Source organism: Lontra canadensis, unplaced genomic scaffold, assembly GCF_010015895.1.
Source record: "Lontra canadensis isolate GAN:19392208 unplaced genomic scaffold, GSC_riverotter_1.0 scaffold240, whole genome shotgun sequence".
NCBI classification, from domain to species: Eukaryota; Metazoa; Chordata; class Mammalia; order Carnivora; family Mustelidae; genus Lontra; species Lontra canadensis.
The window spans coordinates 852,428-876,051 of NW_022631234.1; the positions used below are offsets into that span (position 1 = coordinate 852,428).

The 23,624-nt window shown below is 36.7% G+C and overlaps 1 protein-coding gene across 1 annotated transcript; it reads right to left on the minus strand.

The window, feature by feature from the left end:
- Positions 1-12,394: 12,394 nt before the first annotated feature.
- Positions 12,395-12,973, minus strand: LOC116862408 (methionine--tRNA ligase, cytoplasmic-like; the record flags this gene model as incomplete). The annotated part of the gene is made up of 1 exon (XM_032849688.1): positions 12,395-12,973. A coding segment is annotated over one exon (579 nt), but the record flags the coding sequence as incomplete, so codon positions are not given.
- Positions 12,974-23,624: the final 10,651 nt, after the last annotated feature.

Here is a 23,624-nt window from a genome sequence, read left to right on the forward strand (position 1 = left end):
GTTGCTTAATATCTGAATACCAGGGGCAGTGGGGTGGGGTGTAATTTATTTATATCTCTGTTTTTGATATATAATTAATTTATGATTATAGAACATAATTTGCATGATTTCTATTACTTCAAACAGGTTAAAGTATGTCTGTCACCTGTACTTTGTTTTTAGTATGTTTTATGCGCAATTGAAAAATAGTTCTACAGTTGTTTTTAGAGTCTTTTATCAATGTCAAATTGATTGAGATTTCTATCTAGGTATAGATAGATAGGCTATCTATCTACCTTCTATTGTTTCCAGTATACGAAAGGAGGAGTGCTGATGTCTTCAAATATTATTCTATCAGTTTTCACTTCATGTATTTGAGGTTTTGTTATGAAGTTAAAATTTGTTAATTTAGTAGTATTAATGGTCTCAGAGAATTTACTAGTTTTTTTTTTCTGCTTTTGTTTTTAAAGACTTTATTTATTTGAGGGAGAGAGAGAGAATGAGCAGTGGTAGGGGGAGAGGGAGGAGGGAGAAGTACACTCCTTGCTGTCATGGGGCTTGATCCCAGGACCATAGGATCATGATGTGAGCTGAAGGCAGACCCTTAACCAATTGAGCCACCCACATTCCCTTATCATTATTTAATGTCCCCTATATCCTGTTTTAAAGTCAATTTTTCTTATCAATATATCTTCTCCAGATTTTAGTGTTAATATTGTACATGCTTTTCTATCATATTCATTCATTATATATATTTTTGATTTATTTTAACCAATATTTCTTTTCAAGGTAGGTTTCTAATAATGTATAATTGGGCCTTTTAAAAAGTCCAATATGATGATCTCTGTCATTTTAATTAACATATTTAGTCCATAAAGCTATTCATATAGTTGAATTTAAGGCTCCTGTATTACATTTGGTTAACGTTTGTCTCTGTGCTTTTTTCCTCTATTCTTTTATTATTGCCTTGTTATGAATTATTCTAGCACTTTTTAGTATTCCATTTTAATTTGGTTATTGTATTTTGGCAATATATCTTTATATTCTATTTGCTTATGTTTGCTTTAGGAGTTTAAAAAAATGCATACCAAAACTTCCTTATTCTACTTAAAATGAACATTCTAACACTTCAAGCAAAATGTAGACCAAATAAATTTACACCTTAGAGTACTGAAGAAAACAACAAATGAACCCTAAACCATGCACAGGAAGAGAAATAATTAAGATTAGAGCAGAGATCAGTGAATTAGAAACCAGAGATACTGTAGAACAAATCATCAAAACTAGAAGCTGGTTCTTTGAAAGAATTAATAAGATCAACAAACCACTGACCAGACTTATCCAAAAGAAAAGGAAAATGGCCCAAATTAATAAAATTATGAATGAACAAGGAGAAATCACAACACCAAGGAAATAGAAACAATAATCAGAAATTATTATCAACTATATGCCAATAAATTAAGCAACCTGGAAGAAATGCATTCTTGAAAACCTATAAACTACAAAGACTGAAATAGGAAGAAATTGACAACCAGAATAGATCAATAACCAGTTATGAGATTGAAGCAGTGGTCAAAAACCTCCCAAAAAACAAGCATCCAGGACTGATGGATTACCTGGGGGAATTCTACCAAGCAGCCAAAGAAGAAATAATAGCTATTCTCCTGAAGTTGTTTCAAAAAAATAAACAGAAAGAAAACTTCCAGACTCTTTCTATAAGGACAGCATGACCTTGATCCCAAAATCAGACAAAGTCCCCTTCAAAAAGGAGAATTTTGGACCAATATCCCTGATGAATATGGATGCCGAAATTCTCAAAAACACCCTAGCTAATAGGATCCAATGGTACATTAAAAAGATTATCCATCATGACTAGGTGGAATTTATCCTTGGGATGCAAGGGTGGTTCAACAGTCAGTGTGATAGAACACATTAATAAGAAGAGAGAGAAGGACCATATTGTCCTCTAAATTGATGCAGAAAGAACATTTGACACAATGCAGTGTCCTTTCTCAATTAAAACTCTTCAAAGTGTAGGGATCGAGGGAACATACTTCAATATCAGAGCCATCTATGAAACGCCCATGGTGAATATCATTCTCAATATGAAAAAACTGAGAACTTTTCCCTTAAGGTCAGGAACACAATAGGGATGCCCACTCTCCACCACTGTTGTTCAACATAGTACTAGAAGTCCTAGCAACAGCAATCAGAAAACAAGAAGAAATAAAAGGTATTCAAATTGGCAGAGAAGATGTCAAACTCGCTCTCTTTGCAGATGACATGATATTCCATATGGAAAACCCAAAAGTCTCCACCCCCAAATTACTAGAACTCATACAGCAATTCAGTAATATGGCAGGATACAAAATCAATGCACAGAAATTAGTTACTTTCCTTTACACTAAAAATGTAACTGTAGAAAGAGAAATTAGGGAAATGATGTGATCCAACACTTCCACTTTTGCAACTACGTTAAAACAAAAGAAGAGCAAAAATGAACTTTTAGAACTTCATCAAAATAAATAGTTTCTGCACAGCAATGGAAACAGTTAACAAAACAAAGAGGCCTCCCACAGAATGGGAGAAGATACTTGCAAATGACACTAGAGATAAAGGGCTGTGTCCAAGATCTATAAAAAACTCAAACTCAACACCCAAAACACAGATAATCAAGTCAAAAAGTGGGCAGAAGACATGAACAGATATTTCTTCAATGAAGACATACAAATGGCTAGCAGACACATGAAAAAATGTTCATCATCACTAACCATTAGGGAAATTCAAATCAAAACCACATTGAGATACCACCTTACACCAGTTAGAATGGCAAAAATTGACAAGGCAAGAAACAATAAATGTTAGAGAAGTTGTAGATAAAGGGGAACCCTCTTACACTGTTGGTGGGAATGAAAATTGGTGCAGCCACTTTGGAAAACAGTGTAGAGGTTCCTCAAAAAATTAAAAATAGAGTTATTCTATGACCCAACAATTACACTACTGGGTATTTACCCCAAAGATACAGATGTAGTGAACAGAAGGGCATATGCACCCCAATGTTCATAGCAGCAATGTCCACAATAGCCAAAATGTGGAAATAACTGAGATACCTTTCAACAGATGAATGGATAAAGAAGATGCAGTCCATATATACGATGGAATATTACTCAACCATCAGAAAGGATGAATACCCAGCTTTGTATCAGCATAGCTGGAACTGAAGGAGATTATGCTGAGTGAAATAAGTCAAGCAGAAAAAGACAATTATCATATGGTTTCACTTATTTGTGGAACATAAGGAATAGCATGGCAGACATTAGGAAAGGAAAAGGACTAATGAAGGGGGGAATCTAAATGAACAAATGAGATTTATAAACTCAACCAAGATTTAGTTAACCTAGAGCTAGTATACTAAGAAATTATGCATACGAACATATAAGTTTTTATAAAAATTACAAGAATGATTTAAAAGGTGGAAATTTTGTTAATGTATATTTCCAAAATAATAAATTAAATAAGAATAATCATTTTGATATATGCAAAAAATTAAGTGATCATCATAGATTCATTCTTGATTTATATACAACTAATGAATTGTTGAACACTATATCAAAACCTTATGATGTACTATATGCTGGCTAATGGAACATAAAAAAAAATTTAAAAGAGAGAAAGAAAAAAATTAGAAAATTAGGCATAGAAGAAAACATGATTAACCCCAAAAAGAGTATCCATCAGAAACTGATAGCAAACATTTTTTTCTAAATAACAAAAAACTAAAACATAAGCTGTGCTCACTCTCTTTTTATCAAATACATGAAAATTTTTTTAAAATCTATTTTAGGGCGCCTGGGTGGCTCAGTGGGTTAGGCTGCTGCCTTCGGCTCAGGTCATGATCTCAGGGTCCTGGGATCGAGTCCCGCATCGGGCTCTCTGCTCAGCAGGGACCCTGCTTCCCTTTCTTTCTGCCTGCCTCTCTGTCTACTTGTGATCTCTCTCTGTCAAATAAATAAATAAAATCTTTAAAAAAAAATAAAATAAAATCTATTTTAAATGTGAAAAAAGCAAGGACATTCAATATAATTCAGATGTTCTAGCAAATGGCATATTAAAATAAAAAAAATGATTTGTCTCCTATCATCTCTCTACAACTATACTGTAGAAAGAGGAAAATTGTCATCTTGAAATGATATAACTACAGTACTTCAAAAAATCAAGAAGATCAATAAAATTATATTTTAAAAATAGTAAGTGAACAAAATGAGGTTGTCCACTTAATAAACAAAGGTTTTCTTTAAAAAAAAAATCACTAGCGGGCGCCTGGGTGGCTCAGTGGGTTAAAGCCTCTGTCTTCAGCTCAGGACATGATTCCAGGGTCCTGGGATTGAGCCCCGCATCAGGCTCTCTGCTCAACAGGGAGCCTGCTTCCTTCTCTCTCTTTCTGTCTGCTGCTCTGCCTACTTGTGATATTTGTCTGTCAAACAAATAAACAAATAAAATCTTAAAAAAAAATCACTAGCTCCACTGCACATTAAGATGATTAAAACTTTCATTTTGCTTGAGATATTCCAAGAATATGCCTGTATTGTATTGTATTATTATCTATTACTAAATAGCAGATAACTACAAATTTAGTGGATTAAAAAAACACACATTTATTATCTCACAGTTTCATTTATCATCACACAATACAGCTTCACCTGATCCTCCACCTTAGGGTTTTTTATGAAACTGCAATCATGATATTGGGCACCACTGGGATCTTGGCCAGGGAAGGATTTGTTTACAAGCTCATTTATATGACTGCTTGACCCTCCCTGGTGGTCTAGTGGTTAGGATTCAGCGCTCTCTCGTTTATATGGCTGCAGACACAATTCCAACAGTTTCTAGCTGGCTGTTGACCTAAGGCTGCCATCAGATCCTTACCAAACGGTTTTCTCAACACAGTAACTTGCTTTGTTAAGGTTAGTAAGGGAAAGAGCTAACAAGACAGATATCAGAATCTTTTATAGTTAACGGGGGAACTGATATCACTTCAAACTTCAGATAAGAATAGGGTTATTCAAGAGGAAAGGAGTACATAGGCAATGGATACTAAGAAACAGAGAACTTTGAGACTGAAATGAAAATTTGAGTTTAGAATAAAATTTGCCTCAAATGCCCACATCTTATTGGTTTCTGTTTTCTCAACACTAACAATGTCAACAACAAAAATATACCTAATATACCCATTCTTTTTACTTCAAAATATGACCATTAGTAGACTGATTATAAACAACTATTGATATGCTATGGAAGAAAAATTGTTATTATTTTGATCTTTGTTTTCCTAAACAGCTTAATATCTCAAAGAAAATAATTTCCCTATTCTCACCTGTCCCACTCATTCTATTGGATTTGTCATAATTTACTATATCCCATTTTTTATATCTTACCGTTTTTATTGTCATTTTTCTTGCAATAATATTTATAAATAAATAATCCTAGAAGTATTAAAATGATGATTCCAAATATAGCTATAATTATATGATATTTTGTGGTGTTTTCTGAAAAACAAAACAAAAAAAATAGATGTGCAATTAGATTCAATTTTCATTCTTAGTCATCTTTCACCCAAGAAAAGCCCACTTGTATTTTTTCTGCTCCCACTGTGGGAGGTCTGAGAGTTGTCTTTGTTTAAAGAACAGAAACATGTTTTTGAACATCAGCTATTTTAATGACATTACACTAGTTGCTATGAGAAATACATCAAAAGAGAAATTACCCTTCCAGTGCTAAGGAAGTTTCACTTGAGTTATACAACTGGCTCTCTAGGAATTCTTCTCCTCAAAAATCCCATAACAATGATGCTTGGTTAATCTCAGTTAACTTTGGAGGACTGAACTAGAAAATGCACTTTGCAAAAATATTTTATGGGATGATTTTATGGGACGGAATCAAGGCTATGTAACTATCTGTGAGATGGAAAAGTCTGTCATTCTACCTCAATATTCAAACTGGAACTCTGAGAAAGACTTGTTCCACTCATACTTCTCACTCTTTTTAACTTACTACATTTTATACCTCTTAATTTCCTACATCTCTTATCTATGCAATGCATAATTACAGCCCAAGATGAAAATTTTCCATTTCTCTGTTATATTCTCATTTCCATTTAACTCAGATGTTATATTCTGAATTACCCTATTTCTGACAATCTCTTCTCTCACTCTCTTCATTTTTCATGTCCATTCAATTACCACAAATTAGCATATACTATCAATCAATTTTTCAAGGGTTCTTTATTAACTCACAGTGATACTGGAATTTCCTAGGATAAACACTACTTATTCATTTCCTGTCAAGGATTGGTTAATTATTTAACCCAAATCTCTATTTCTCTGATCATAGAGGTGAGATTATCTTCCTATAGACCTTGAAGACTGCTTTCAGGATATTATATTCATAGGCTTAATAACAAATATACTTCTTTATATTTCTATTTAAAATTTTTTAATTTATTTTTTTAATTTCTTTTCAGCGTAACAGTATTCATTGTTTTTGCACCACACCCAGTGCTCCATGCAATCCGTGCCCTCTCCAATACCCACCACCTGGATCCCCCAACCTCCCACCCCCCACCCATTCAAAACCCTTAGATTGTTTTTCAGAGTCCATAGTCTCTCATGGTTCACCTCCCCTTCCAATTTCCCTCAACTCCCTTCTCCTCTCCATCTCCCCTTGTCCTCCGTGTTATTTGTTATGCTCCACAAATAAGTGAAACCAGATGATAATTGACTCTCTCTGCTTGACTTATTTCACTCAGCATAATCTCTTCCAGTCCAGTCCATGTTGCTACAAAAGTTGGGTATTCATCCTTTCTGGTGGAGGCATAAAACTCCATAGGGTATATGGACCACATCTTCCTTATCTATTTGTCCATTGAAGGGCATCTTGGTTCTTTCCACAGTTTGGCGACTGTGGCCATTGCTGCTATAAACATTGGGGTACAGATGGACACTTCTTTTTTTATTTTTTTTTTCAGTCCTGTCTGGTAAGCCACTCAACTCTCATGTTTCGTTTGAATATATATTGACCTTCTGATCACTTTCCCAGATTTATTTCAATTTTTTTCTTCTCTTTAACATTTAGGTTGAAGCCTGAACAACTTGAAAGAACTCACTGATGGTACACTTCAAAACTGCCTGTTACTCTTACTTGTACTCTTTTACATCCATAATTGATATTTCCAATGTATTTAAGCAAACTTTTCATAAAATCATAACATATTTTTTTCACAATTTCTATTTTCCTTTTAAAAAATCAGTTAGGAATCCTTTATTTTTAAACAAAAATTCTGTTTCTTGGTTAAATGTGTTACAGTTCCATAAAACATGTTTTTATTTTTTTTAAATATTGTTTGGTTAAGATTACTTTATAATATGTTCAAGATTTCTGATTTTAGTCAAGATGCATTTAATTTCCAGCCTGAAATATCATAAAAATTGAACAAAATGCCTGGAACAACAGAACCCAAGATATCAGGAATCAGACAATAGAGGAGAGTGATCTCAAAGGGATAGGAAACAAATGAGGAAAATCCTAAATTTTCTACAGCTTATTGTCTTAAGAAGGTTTCTAGGTTGCATCAAAGAAAAAGAGGAAACAGGCTGAGCCTGGAAGAAACCCTGAGTGCAGGGACTAAGGCAGAGTATAGAAGAGAAGAAAGCTGCCCAAAGATAAAACTCAAGAGATCTGCAGAGGGTCCACTCTAATTCCTCCAGCATGAATGGATAGCACCAGCATGTGAAGAAACTATGTAAGGATGGAAACCATCTGAAAGTAACTAAAAAGACCGAAATAAATGGATGATCATACCATGTTTATGAATTAGAAGACTTAATATGTTAGATTAAAATTCAACATACCCTTGAAGCACATGGAGCACATGGATGACTCAGTAGGTTGAGTGTCTGCCTTCAGGTCAGGCTGTGATCCTAGGATCCTGGGATGGAGCCCTGCATTAGGATCCCTACTCACCAGGGAACCTGTTTCTCCCTCTCTCTCTGCTGCTCTCCCTGCTTGTGTTCTCTCATGTGCTTGCTCTCTCTCTGTGAAATAAATAAATAAAATATTTTCTAAAGATCAGCATACTCTTTTTGTTGAAAATGGCATGATAATTATAAACTTCTCATGGAAATTCAAAAGAACTTGAACAGCCCAAACAAACAAACAAACAAAAAACAAAAATACAAAGACCAAGATTGGCAGAGTCCTACTATCTAACTCCAAAATTTATTATAAATTTACTTTAATGAAGACAATTTCGTGTTGGTGTAAGGAAAAAGCAAACAGATCAACTTAAGTCCAGAAACAGATCCACACACAGCTGAACAACTGATCACCAACAAAGGTGAAAAGATGATAGATACATATGGCTATCTGTATGAAAATAAAAGCTTTAATCCAAACCTTGAATACATAAGTGAATATATAAATGAATCATTGATGTAAATATAAAACCTAAACCTATGAAAGGTCTCAAAGAAAACACAGGAGACAATCTTTGTGACCTTGGGTTAAACATATTTTCTTAGATATGACACCAAAAATGCTACATAAAAAAGGAAACTGTGATACATTAAATCTCATTAAAGTCAACAACTTTTTTTTTTTTGCAAGACACTTTTAAGATAATGAAAAGATAATCCATGGTTTGGAAGAAAATAATTGTAACCCAAAAATCTTATAAAAGATTTCTATGCAGAATATATAAGGATTCTCAAAATGCTAATACAAATATAATACAAAATAGGCAAGAGATTTGAACAGATACTTCATTAAATAGGATATATGAAGGAAAATAGGTACATGAAAAGATATTTGGTATCATTAGTCATGAAGGATTACAAATATAAACCAAAATGAAATACCACTAACCATCTATTAGGATGTCTAAAATTAAAAAGCTTGACCATATCAAGTGTTGGCAAGGATGTAGAGGAATTAAAACTCATACACATTGCTCTTAGGAATATAAAATGATACTACTACTTCAGAAGAAAATTTGATAGTTTCTTGAAAATATAAGCTATAAATCTACCATATGATTCAGCCATTCTCCTGTGCAAAATAAAAAATAAAAATGTATGTCCATAAAGACATTTTTATATGAATATCCATGATGGCTTTCCTTGTCAGTTGTAAGGACTAGAGAGAACCTAAATATTTATCAGTAGGAGAGTGAATAGAAAAAGTTATTATATGTACATAAAATGGAATAATATATAGCAATAAAAAGTAATGAACTATTGATACATGCAACACCATGGGGGAATCTTAAAATAGTTATGCTGAATGATAGAAGAAAGTACAAAGTTGTACATAGTGTTTGATTCCATTTAGAAAATTATAGAAAGTGAAAATTAATCTGTAATGTTAGAATGTGTGGAACACAATGACTGCATGGAAATAAGGAGGGCAAGGAGGGCAAGAAATGAGGGAAAGAAAGGGACAGAGAGAAATATTATAAAGTCTCATGAGGGAAGTTTTAGGATAATGAACATGTGTATTTTTTGGATTATGGTTATGGTTTCAAGAATGCATACATATTTCACAACATATTCAATGATATATTTTTAATAAGTACACTTTATAATGTGCCAATTATATACCAATACAACTATTAATAAGAAACAAGCAATACAGCCCTTAGACTTCCTGGCCATTGGTACTGCCCCAATTTCCAAATTCACCATTTCTTTCTTGGTTTTGTTTCTTTTCTTATCAAGATGTACCCTTCTTAAAGTACTTAATAGATAGTCAACAATATTTCAAATTTATTACTAAATGTTTCTTTACTGAATTCTGTTTAAATTAATCCCCAAACTTAAACCAGCCCAACTGCTTAGTCATCTCTTCTGATTGAAAATAAAAAGTCTGTTCAGCAGGTTGTTGCAATCTCTCAAGAGAGAAAAATAAATATTGACTAGGACTACCGTAGTGGCTACAGATGGAAAGAAATGGAAAAATTCCAAGTGTGTTTTGATTATTTACACATTGTATTTAGACAAAAGCATTATTTCCATGACACAAATATATCTTGTTAATTAATGAAAGAACCAACAATCCAATGAAAAATAAGCAAAGGGTATGAATACAGTTCACAACACAAATGAACATGTGAGAAGAAGCTCAATATCTCATAATAAAAGAAATGCAAAAGAGGACAAGAATTCAAAATATTTAGTGGGAAAATAATTTACATCAGAGTATAATCTCAGTCTTGAATAAATATATATTTAGCCCTTGAGCAATGCAGGGGTTGGAAGAGTGAACCCCTGTACAGTCAAAATTCAAGTGTAACTTTTGACTCTCCCAAAGCTAAATTACTACTGTAGATAGCCTACTACTGATTAGAAACCCTTCCCAATAACATAAACAGCCTATTAACACATTTTGTATGTCACATGGGTTATAGCCTGTCTTCTTATAATAAGCAAGCTAGAGAAAAGAAAATATTATTTTTAAAAATCAGAAGGAGGAGAAAATATAATCACAGCAGTGTAGGCATACTTATTTAAAAAAAAAATCCAAATATAGGTAGGCAAACCTGGCTAGGCTGAGCTGGAAAAGGGAAGTGGTGATGGTAGACCTGGCCGTGGATGGTGATGTTTTACAGCTTGATTGCCTAGGCTTAGCAGTGGAAAGCTGTCAGGCAGCTCTGCAGGTGGCAATGACAGTGGCCTAGAGGCACAGTACATGCACCCAATCTGACTTATAGTTGTATCACTGGCCTGTAACTATTGGCAGCAGCAGTCACAACTGAGTGCACTGGTCCCTAGGAGAGTCTCCTGTATCTGGGGGACCTTTGTGGGAAGGTGTCTGCACCTGTCCAGGAAAAACTGGAAACCAACAACCACCCTGGCCCAGACCTCCATAGTGTAAAGAACTATGTGTGTAAAGAACTGGGGATGCCACATGGGCATCAAGGGCATGAGGCTCCCAGTACAGGGCCATACCTATACTCTGGGCACATTTCTCTGCTTCAGCCTGTCCTCTTGTATTCCAGGCTTGGGTGCTCTATAGATCATCCTGTGAGCACAACCATGACCTGAAACACTGCTGGGTCTTGGGACCCCTGGGGGCTACTGAAAACCTTGGTGGGCCTCCCTGGGTATTGTGAAGGCAGTAGGCACAATTTTAGCACCAGTTGCCTTTGATTAGGTCCTGGGGAGACTAGGGTGGGCAACTGTAAATAAATGCCTTGGCTTTTGCTATCAACTTAAACAATTCAGTACAAGTGGACTAGTGCAGGTCAATCCATTTTGTTCAAGAGTTAACTGTACTTCCTCCAATGTTTTATTTAACTTTTTAAGCAAAACCTATACGGGTTAGGCTGATTTTTTCTATCTATATTCATCTTATTTTCTACTTATATTCAGAGATGTTTTTTAATGTTTTCATTTACCAATTTTCTGGGTTTTGTGTCATTAACTAATTAAAAGTATAATTAGCATATATTATTATATATATAATATTTATTTATTTGAGAAAGGGAGGGAAGGAATGGGGGAGGGGTTAGAAGGAGAGAGAGAATCCTCAAGTATTCTCACTCTGAACATGGAGTCCATGCTCCAGGGCTCTATCCCAGGACCCCAAGACCTGGGATAAACCAAGACCTGAGCCAAAATGAAGAGTTCGATACTCAACCAATTGAACCACCTAGGTACCCCATATGCATTGTTATATTATGTCACTTTTAAAAAGCTTATTTTCCCCTTTTTTCTGTAAGATAAACTTCAACAAAAGCATTATGAATTTTACTTTATTTTATTATTTTATTGTTTCATTTTAATTTTTCTTTTAATTCCAGCATAGTTAACATACAGTGTTATATTAGTTTCAGGTATAGAATATAGTGATTCAACAATGTATTCCTCAATATTTATCAAAATGAGTGTCCTATTAACACCATTTACCTATTTCATCCATTCCCCCAACCCACTTACCCTGGTAACCCACTGTTTGTACTCTATAGTCAAGAGTCTGTTTTTTTTTTTTTTTTCTCTCTGCTTTTTTCTTTGCTCTTTTATTTTGTTCCTTAAATTCCACATGTAAATGAATCTTATGTTATTGTCTTTCTCTGACTTATTTCACTTAGCATTATACTCTCATAAGCCATCAATGTTGGTGCAAATGGAGAATTCATTCTTTTTATAGCTTAATAATATTCCATTATATATATCTCCACTTCCTCTTTATTCATTCATCTATTGGTATACACTTGTACTGCTTCCATATTTTGGCTATTGTAAATAAAGTTGCTATAAACATAAGGATTCATACATCTTTTTGAATTAATGTTTCAAATTATCTTAGTAGATCCAGGTAATGTTTGTTTTTTTTTTTTAAAGAGAGATTGTAAATTTATTTATTACTGTCCATATCCATTAAAGTAACTTTCTATGAGCCAGGCTCTTTCATTTTTCTTCTTGCCTTTAGGGGTTTCAAGGGGTTTTCCCTCAGCTAGAGCCAACTGTTTCTTCAGATCCAAGAGCTTAGCCACCTCAGCAGCAACCTGGTTCTTGTCTGCCTTCTGCGCTTTCAGTTCTCGGACGATGTTGCCCTGTCTTGTCACTTCATCCGTGAGCACTTGTACCTGCCGCGGAGCAGCTGTGACGGCGGCCTCTACAACAGCTGGCATGGGGGGCACTAGGGCCTGGCCTCCGCCAAAGCGCTGCCTCAAACTTTCAATTTGGTCATTTTCCAATTTTTGGAATAAGGGACTGACTGTGCCAATCTGGTGTCCGGTCGGTAAGGTGCACAGAAAGTTTGTGAGCAGGATGCTGCAAGCCGGCAGTGGCAGCTGCAGCTGGGCCTGGATGGTGGCACTGACTGTGGGCATGTAAGGCTGCAGTATGACGGACAACAAGGCAGCTATGTTCACTGCCAGGCCTGTTACGGTCCCAGCCCGTTGCCTGTCAGCCTCACTGCCTTTAATCCGCTTCCAAGGCTCATTATTATTTTTTTTTTTGTAGTTGTATGTGTTTTTATTTTTGTAACACAAACAGGGAGAGAGGAGGCAAAGGGGCAGGGTCCAGCAATGTCCCCAGAACAGCTTCTGTGGCATACGTTCCTATGTGTTTATTTTCAAAAGGCAATCCTGAGGTCCGTGTTTCAGGGAACTCCCAAGGCTGTCAATCTCAGTGCAAAGAGCTTAAAATAAAAACCTCAGTGCAAAGAGCTTAAAATAAAAAAAAATAAATAAAAATCACCACACGAGGATCCAACTCAAAATGCAAAACAAGCCTGCTTGGAAAGTGCCCGCCCTTATAACAAGAGCGAGGCTTTAAAGACACATTAAACACGGAATCTTCCAGGAATCAAGTCAGCTGCGGCTTCAGAAAAACCAAACACACCAAACATATCCAACTGCAGAACTGCTGGCTTAAAAAATAAGGTGGGGGATACTCTACGTAAAAAGGATCACAGATGAACATCTTTCATTCCATCTTTCATTTCTGAGGAATCTCCAAACTGTTTTCCACGGTTGCATTCCCACCAGTAATGCACAAGTGTTTCTCTTTCTCCACATCCTTTTCAACACTGATTGTTTCTTCTGTTTTTTTTTTTTTATTTTATCTATTCTAACAGTATGAAGTGTTATCTTACTAGGGATTTGATTTGAATTTCTCTGATGATGAATGATGTTGATGTATCTTTTGGTCATCTGGTTAAATGTCTTTGGAGAAATGTCTGTTCATGTCTTCTGTCCATTCTTTTGGACATATCCATTACATTGGATTGTTTGGATTTTTGGCATTGAGTTGCATAAGTTCTTCATATATTGTGGATACTAACTCAGATTGGACATGTCATTTCAAATGTCTTCTCTATTCAGTAGATTTTTTGTTATGTTTGTTGGTTGTTTCCTTTGCTGGGCAGAAGATTTTTCTATAGATATAGTTCCAATAACTTATTTTTGGTTTTATTTCCCTTGCCTAAAAAGACATATCTAAGAAAATGTTGCTATGGCTAATGTCAGAGAAATTACTGGCTGTGCTCTCTTGGATTTTTTGTGGTTTCAGGTCTATGTTTAGGTCTTTAATCCATTTTGAGTTTATTCTTGTGTATGGTGCAAGAGAATGGTCATGTTCCATTCTTTTGCATGTAGCTGACCAATTTTCCCAACATTATTTGTTGAAGAGACTGTCTTTTTCCAATTGGATATCCCTTCCTCATTTGTCAAAGATTAATTTACTATATAATGTGGGTTAGTTCTGCATTATCTATCCTGTTGCACAGATCTATGAGTCTATTTTTATTCCGGTACCATAATGTTTTGATTACTACAGCTTTGTAGTTTAAAATGAATACTGGAATAGTGATGCCTCCTGCTTTGTTTGCCTTTTTCAAGATTGCTTTGACTATTCAGGATGGTCCCATAGAATTGTTTTTCCTAATTTTGTGAAAAATGCTACAGGTGTTTTGATAGGGATTGCACTAAATGTGTAGGCTTATTTTGTTGTATGGACATTTTAATAATGGTTGTTGTCCCAATCTATGAACACGGAATATCTTTCCATTTGTTTGTGTCATTTTCAATTTATTTCATCAAAGTTCTATACTTTGCAGAGTACAAGTCTTCCACTTTTTTGATTGAGTTTCTTCCTAAGAATCTTATTGGTTTTGGTACAGTTCTAAATAGGAATGTTTTCTTAATATCTCTTTATGCTGCTTCATCACTAGTGTATAAAAATGTGATGACAGGAGTTAAAATGGAGGTGTAGTAGGAAGAATCTAGGCTCATCTCGTATCTTAAAACAACTAGATATCTCTGACATCATTCTGAATGCCCAAGAAATCAGCCTGGGGACTGACAGAACAAACTCCACAACTAGAGGGAAGGAAGAGGCCACATCAAGGAAGGTAGAAAATTTGGAGATGTTGTTTTGGGGAGAAAAGGATCATGAGCACTGTAGAGAGGAGGGTGCCCTTGTTGCAAGAAAGACAACAGAGAAGGGAACACACAAGGGAATAGGCAAGGGGAATACTACTACTAGCCATCAGCAGGGAAAATGAAAATGGCTAGATTTTTGTTTGTTTGTTTTATTTTTGAAACCTGCTGGACTTGAAGCCTGAAGTTTTGAAGGTCAGCAAGCTTGGCTGGGATAGAGCCCTGAGGACACTACCCTAATCCTGGAAAGATGCCAGGCAAACAACCCAGCATCAGAGTGCACTTTTGAGGAATACCAAAGGTACACAATAAGGAGATTTCTCCTTCTTCTTGGAGTGCATCTGTGAGAGGTTCCATTCACAGAGACCCTTTTCAGGGACAACAGAGCCTAGGGACCATTTCCACTCCCCTACACAGCATAGGTGGAGAGCTGCCTGCCAAGCATGCTTGCTCCAAATCACATTCCCCTGTACTCTGGCATAAATGTCCTTCTTGATCAAACCTCCCACTGGTCCTAAGCCCAGAAAAATCCTCCTCTGAAGAAAAAAATAGGCTCCCACCCACATTGCATCCTAACGTTTGGAGGTGTAAAAGTCAGCTGTCTTGGCTAAGATAGAGCTGCAATTCACTGAACTGCTCCTGGAGAGAAGAAAGGCAAACTGTCTAAGAATAGACCATGAAAACAGAAGTCTAAGAAATGCCTGGAAGGCACATGGTGAAAATTATTCCCTCTTCTTCAGAGAGTTCACCTGAGAACAGCATGCAACCCCTCTCTAGTAACAAAGGAGCTGGTTGGTACCATTTTCATCCCCCTACCTTACTCCTGGAGAGAACGCAGGCAAATAACCCCCAGGGGCAAAGAGTGTGATTAGAGGGTCACCCAAGTCACACATTGGGGAGATTATTTACTATTTTCGGAACTTGTCCAGGAGAGGTAGCATTCACAGAGACACTTCATTAAGGAAAAAGGAGCCAGCAGGTGCCAATTCCCTCCCCCACCCTCAGCATAAATGCAAAACCATCTGTTGAGGGTAGCTGGTCCCTGACACTCACTGTCTAGCCTGCTTGCTCCAAGTGTTATGCCACTACACTCTGGCAGAAAGCCTCTCATGGTCAAACTTGCCTCAGTCTTGGTGCGGCAACAACCTCCCCCAGGAGACTAGCACAGACCCTTGCCCATACCTCTTCCCTAAAGCCTAGAGTTGCAAAAGTCATGAGACTTGGCTGGGAAAGAGTCTGGAGGACCTTGCTCTGCTCCTGTAGAGGAGGCAGGCAAAAAAATCTGGAGGCAGAAATCATGAAAACAGCAATCTGAAAAATGCCTTAGAAACACAGGGGTGAGATTATTCACTTTTCTCAGATTGCTTCCCTGAGAACAACAAACATGGAGACCCCTTTCCAGGGAGAAAGGAGCTGGATATCACCATTTCTCTCTCTCATCCCTCAGCATAAACACTGAAACACCTTTGATAAACAGCACAGTACAGATACTGGCTGCCTAATCTGCTTGCACCAGCACTCATACCCATGTGCTCTGCCAGCATTGCCCTTCTTGATCCATTTGGCATCAGTCCCAGTGCGACAGCTACCTTTCCTGGAAGACCAACAGAAATCCCATCCACACCATATCTCCCAGTGAGAAATTTCTGCAATGCTTCATTTCTAGTGGAGGTAGCTTTAGGTCTCATTTAACAAGCAGAACAGAGCATCCCCAGTTAAAACCACCAAACCCTGGCCACGGATTAACTGCCTCCTGCAGGCAAGGAGATTCTCTGCAGATTACCACCCTAAAGGATAGAGCAGCCAAAACACTGGAAGAGAATGCATATAGTACACACCAGATACATTCACTGAATTGTAAAACTTGGACACTATATGATCTCATCTTCATAAAGCCATTAATCTCAGGAACAGGAAACATAACAGGCTTTTCTAATACACAGAAGAATACAGTGACTTGGACAAAATGTAAAGGTGAAGAATTCATCCCAAAAGAAACAAGATAAAGCCATGGCCAGTGATCTAAGTGAAACAGATATAAATAATTTGCCTGTTGGACAACTTAAAGCAACAGTCATACAAATAATTGCTGGGCTTAACAAAAAATGGTAGACTTCAGGGAGGCCCTTACTGGAGAGATAAAAGAGAGAAGAAATAATCAGAAATAAAAAATTCAATGACTAAAATTTGAAGCACACTTAATGAAATGGCCACAAGTTTGGAAGACTCTAAGGACAAATAAGTGACAAAAAAGATAAAAATAATGCAAAATAATGAAGCTTGACAAAAGAAAGAAAGAAGAATTATGCAACATGGTAAAAGACTTAGGGAATCCAGTCACTCCATCAAGCATAATAACATTGTCATTATAGGAGTCACACCAAAAGAAGAAAGAGAAAAGGCGACAGAAAACGTATTTGAGAAAATCATAGCAGAAACCTTCCCTAATCTGGGAAAGGAAAAAGACACCAAAATCCAGAGAGGCACAGAGAACTCTGATCAAAATCAACACTAGCAGGCCAACACCAAGATATATTAAAGTGAATTTGCAAAGTATAGTGATAAAGAAAACATCTTAAAAACAGCAAGTAAAACGAAGTGCCCCTAATTTATAAGGGAAGACCCATAAGCTTAGTTTTAGATCTCTCTAGAGGAAAGTGGTAAGCTAGAAGAGAGTGGCATAATATATCCAACATGCTTAATGGGAAAAATATGCAAGAATGCACTGTCCAGCAATACTATCATTCAGAACAGAATGAAAGACAAAGAGTTTCCCAGACAAAAACTAAAGGAGTTTGTGACCACTAAACCAGTCCTCCAAGAAATATTAAAGGAAAATCTTTGAGTGGAAAGTGACAAGTAAGAGAAAATCAGAGAAAATCTCCAAAAATAATGACAAAGCAAGTAATAAAATGGCACTAAATACATATCTATCAATAATTACTATGAATGTAAATGGACCAGATGCTCCAATGAAAAGACTTAGGCTGTCAAAATGGATTCAAAACCCACATATATGTTGCTTACATGAGACTTATTTTAGAACTATAAAACAGCTATAGATTGAAAGTGAGGTGATGAAGAAACATGTGTCTTCCAAATGGATATAAAAAGAAAGCCAGAGTAGAAATACTTCTATCGGACAAACTAGATTTCAAACCAAAGACCGTAACAAGAGATGAAGAAAGGCATTAGGGCACACAAGGAGGACTATCTAAAAAGAAGACTTAACAATTGTAAGTATTTATGACCCCAAAAAAGGGGCATCCAAATATATAAAACAAACACAAAGGAACTCATTGACAGTAATACAAAAATAGTAGGAGATGTTAACACACCACTTACCTCAATGGATAGGTCATCCCAGCAGAAAATCAACAAAGAAGCAATGGCTTTGAATGGAACACTGGGCCAGAGGGACTTAAAAGATATAGTCAGAAGATTTCATCCTAAAGCAGCAAAATACACATTCTTTTCAAGTGCACCTGGGACACCCCCAGAATAGAACACAGACTAGGTCACAAATCATTCCTCAGTGGGTACAAAAAGTTTGAGACCATACTGTGAATATTTTCTGACAACAACCATATGAAACTTGAAATCAACCACAAGATAAAGATAAAAATAATTAATAATAATTAAACTAAACAAAAAACCTAAAATCAAACAAATAAACAAAACTGGAAGGACCACAAATACATGGAGGATAAACAACATGCTACTAAACAATGAATGGAGAGGGAGAAGCAAGATGGCAGAGGAGTAGACCTAAATTCATCTGGTCCCAGGAATTCAGCTGGATAGTTATCAAACCATTCTGAATACCTACAAACTCAACAGGAGATCAAAGAAAAGAATAGCAACAATTCGATGAACAGAGAAGTGACCACTTCTGGAAGGTAGGATGTGTGGAGAAGTGAATCCAAGGTGATATATAGGAAGATAGACAGTTTGGGGAGGGAGCCTCCATCAGCCAGCTACCAGCAAGTGATAGAACACCAAAGCACAAAATCAAAATTTTTAGAAGTTCGCTCTGCAAAGGGATGTCACTCCAGTGGCTAAGCAGGGAGTGGAATCCTCACTGGAACAGTATGGTCTCAGAACCCTCGGGGCACAGAAGGACCGGGGGTGCCTGAGTTCGGCAGAACTCCCAGGTATTGGAGCAGGGAAGCCGGGTGCAAAGATGGAGCTGAGGAGTGGGCTCTCAACTCAGGGTTGCCATAAACTGTTATCCAAGGAAGAGCTGGGTCACTACTTTTTGAGCAAGGACCCCACAAGTGACAGATCGAGAGAGACCACACCCTTCCTTCAATGGGAGGAGAGGAGAGGAGTGTGCTGCAGGAATCTAATGGGTTTGGAGACTCCAAATGGAGCCATGTGCCAGAGATAAAAATGCTTAATAATAGGCCAGGTAAGCACAGAGTACACTCAGAGACCAGGGAGAGAGGAGTGGTTGACTGCTTTTCTCTGAGGATTCACAGAAGAGGGGGACCTCAAGCTCTTGGCTCCTTCAGGGCCAGAGATTGGAAAGTGGTCATTTTCATTCTCTAACTCCAAAGCTGTATGGAAAGCTTTCAAGGAACATAAGCCTCCAAGAGAAAACCTGAATAGATTACTTAGCCTGGGCCCTGGCAAGGGCCGTGAAGTTCTGCCTCAGTCAAAAGCATTTGCGAATAGCTACAACAGGCCCCTCCCTCAGAAGATCAGTAAGAATATCTGGACACACCCTGGTCAAGATGGTGGAGAAGTAGCAGGCTGAGACTACTTCAGGTAGCGGGAGATCAGCTAGATAGCTTATCTAAAGATTGCAAACACCTACAAATCCAACGGGAGATCGAAGAGAAGAAGAACAGCAATTCTAGAAACAGAAAATCAACCACTTTCTGAAAGCATATTTTCCTGGGGTTGTTGCCACCCTTTTAGTATTTTACTTGCTCCTTCATATACTCTTATCTGGACAAAATGACAAGGCGGAAAAATTCACCACAAAAAAAAAGAACAAGAGGCAGTACCAAAGGCTAGGGACCTAATCAATACAGACATTGGTAATATGTCAGATCTAGAGTTCAGAATGACGATTCTCAAGGTTCTAGCCGGGCTCGAAAAAGGCATGGAAGATATTAGAGAAACCCTCTCTGGAGAGATAAAAGCCCTCTCCGGAGAAATAAAAGAACTAAAATCTAACCAAGTTGAAATCAAAAAAAGCTATTAATGAGGTGCAATCAAAAATGGAGGCTCTCACTGCTAGGATAAATGAGGCAGAAGAAAGAATTAGCGATATAGAAGACCAAATGACAGAGAATAAAGAAGCTGAGCAAAAGAGGGACAAACAGCTACTGGACCACAAGGGGAGAATTCGAGAGATAAGTGACACCATAAGACGAAACAACATTAGAATAATTGGGATTCCAGAAGAAGAAAGAGAGGGGGGAGCAGAAGTTATATTGGAGAGCATTATTGGAGAGAATTTCCCTAATATGACAAAGGGAACAAGCATCAAAATCCAGGAGGTTCAGAGAACCCCACTCAAAATCAGTAAGAATAGGTCCACACCCCGTCACCTAATAGTCAAATTTACAAGTCTTAGTGACAAAGAGAAGATCCTGAAAGCAGCCTGGGACAAGTCTGTAACATACAATGGTAAAAATATTAGATTGGCAGCAGACTTATCCACAGAGTCTGGGCAGGCCAGAAAGAACTGGCATGATATACTCAGAGCACTAAATGAGAAAAACAGGCAGCCAAGAATACTATATCCAGCTAGGCTATCATTGAAAATAGAAGGAGAGATAAAAAGCTTCCAGGACAAACAAAAACTGAAAGAATTTGCTGACACCAAACCACCTCTACAGGAAATATTGAAAGGGGTCCTCTAAGCAAAGAGAGACCCTAAAATTATTAGATCAGAAAGGAACAGACAATATACAGTAACAGTTACCTTACAGGCAATACAATGGCACTAAACTCATATCTCTCAATAGTTACCCTGAATGTTACTGGGCTAAATGCCCCAATCAAAAGACACAGGATATCAGAATGGATTAAAAAAAAAAAAATCAATATGCTGTCTACAAGAAACTCATTTTAGACCCAAAGACACCTCCAGGTTTAAAGTGAGGGAGTGGAAAACAATTTACCATGCTAATGGACATCAAAAGAAAGTTGGGGTGGCAAACCTTATATCAGATCAATTAGACTTTAAGCCAGATACTATAATAAGACATGAGGAAGGACACTATATCATACTCAAAGGGTCTTTCCAACAGGAAAATCTAACAATTTTCAATATCTCTGCCCTAACATGGGATCTATTGTCTAACTATATAAACCAATTAATAACAAAATCAAAGAAACACATCGACAATAATAAAATAATAGTAGGGGACTTTAACACCACCCTCACTGAAATGGACAGATCATCCAAGCAAAAGATCAACAAGGAAATAAAGGCCTTAAATGACACACTGGACCAGATGGACATCACAGATATATTCAGAACATTCCATCACAAAGCAAGAGAATACACGTTCTTCTCTAGTGCACATGGGACATTCTCCAGAATAGATCACATCCTGGGTCACAACTTAGGTCTCAACTGGTATCAAAAGATTGGGATTATTCCCTGCATATTTTCAGACCACAATGATCTGAAGCTAGAACTCAATCATAAGAGGAAATTTGGGAAAAAAAAATACATGGTGGCTAAAGAGCATTCTACTAAAGAATGAATGGGTCAATCATGAAATTAATGAAGAATTGAAAAAAAAAACCATGGAAACAAATGATAATGAAAACACAACAGCTCAAAATCTGTGGGGCACAGCAAAGGAAGTCCTGAGAGGAAAATATTTAGTGATATAAGCCTTTCTAAAGAAACAAGAAAGGTATCAAGTGCACAACCTAACCCTAAATCTAAAGGAGCTGGAGAAAGAACAGCAAAGAAAGCCTAAACCCAGCAGGAGAAGAGAAATAATAAAAACCAGAGCAGAAATCAATGAAATAGAAACCAAAAACAAACAAACAAACAAAAAGTAGAACAAATAACGAAACTGGAAGCTGGTTCTTTGAAAGAATTAATAAGATTAATTACCCCCTGGCCAGACTTATCAAAAAGAAAAGAGAAAGGACCCAATAAATAAAATCATGAATGAAAGAGGAGAGATCACAACCAACACCAAAACAATACAAATGATTTTTAGAACATACTATGAGCAATTATATGCCAGTAAATTTGACAATCTGGAAGAAATGGATGCATTCCTACAGATATATAAACTATCACAACTGAATCAGGAAGAAATAGAAAACCTGAAAGGACACATAACCAATAAGGAGATTGAAGCAGTCATCAAAAATCTCCCAACAAACAAGATCCCAGGGCAAGACGGCTTCCCATGGTAATTCCACCAAACACTTAAAGAAGAATTAATTCTTATTCTCCTGAAACTGTTCCAAAAAAAAATAGAAATGGAAGGAAAACTTCCAAAATGAATTTATGAGGCCAGCATTACCTTGATCCCAAAACCAGACAAAGATCCCATTAAAAAAGAGAATTACTGACCAATATCCTAGATGAACACAGATGTGAAAATTCTCATCAAAATACTAGTCAATAGGATCCAACAGTATATTAAAAGGTTTATTCACCATGACCAAGTGCGATTTATTCCATCGCTGCAAGGTTAGTTCAACATCTGCAAATCAATTAATGTGATACAATACATTAATAAAAGAAAGAATAAGAAGCACATGATACTCTCAATAGATGTGGAAAAAACATTTGACAAAATACAGCATCCTTATTTGATCAAAACTCTTCAAAGTGTAGGGATAGAGGGTACATACCTCAATATCATAAAAGCCATCTATGAAAACCCTACAGCAAATATCATTCTCAATGGAGAAAAACTAAGAGGTTTCCTGCTAAGGTCAGGAACATGGCAGGGATGGCCACTATCACCACTGCTATTTAACATAGTACTAGAAGTCCTAGCCTCAGCAATCAGAGAACAAAAATAAATTAAAGGCATCCAAATCGGCAAAGAAGTCAAACTCTCACTCTTTGCAGATGATATGATACTTTATGTGGAAAACCCAAAAGACTCCACTCTAAATCTGATAGAACCTTACAGGAATTCAGTAAAGTGTCAGGATATACAAAAAATGCACAGAAGTCAGTTGCATTTCTCTACACCAACAACAAGACAAAGAAAGAGAAATTAAGAAGTCAATCCCGTTTACAATTGCACCCAAGGCCATAAGATACCTAGGAATAAACCTAACCGAAGAGGCAAAGAATCTGTACTCAGAATACTATAAAGTACTCATGAAGGAAAATGAGGGATACACAAAGAAATGGAAAAATGTTCCATGATCATCTATTGGAAGAACAAATATGAAAATTTCTATGCTACCTAAAGCAATCTACACATTTAATGCAATCTCTATCATAATACCATCCATTTTTTTCAAATAAATGGAACAAATAATCCTAAAATTTATGTGGAACCAGAAAAGACCTCGAATAGCCAGAGGAATGTTGAAAAAGAAAACCAAAGTTGGTGGCATCACAATTCCAGACTTCAAGCTCTATTACAAAGCTGTCATCATCAAGACAGTATGGTACTGGCACAAAAAAATTCACATAAAACAATGGAACAGAATAGAAAGCTCAGAAATAGAACCTCAATTCTATGGTCAATGAATT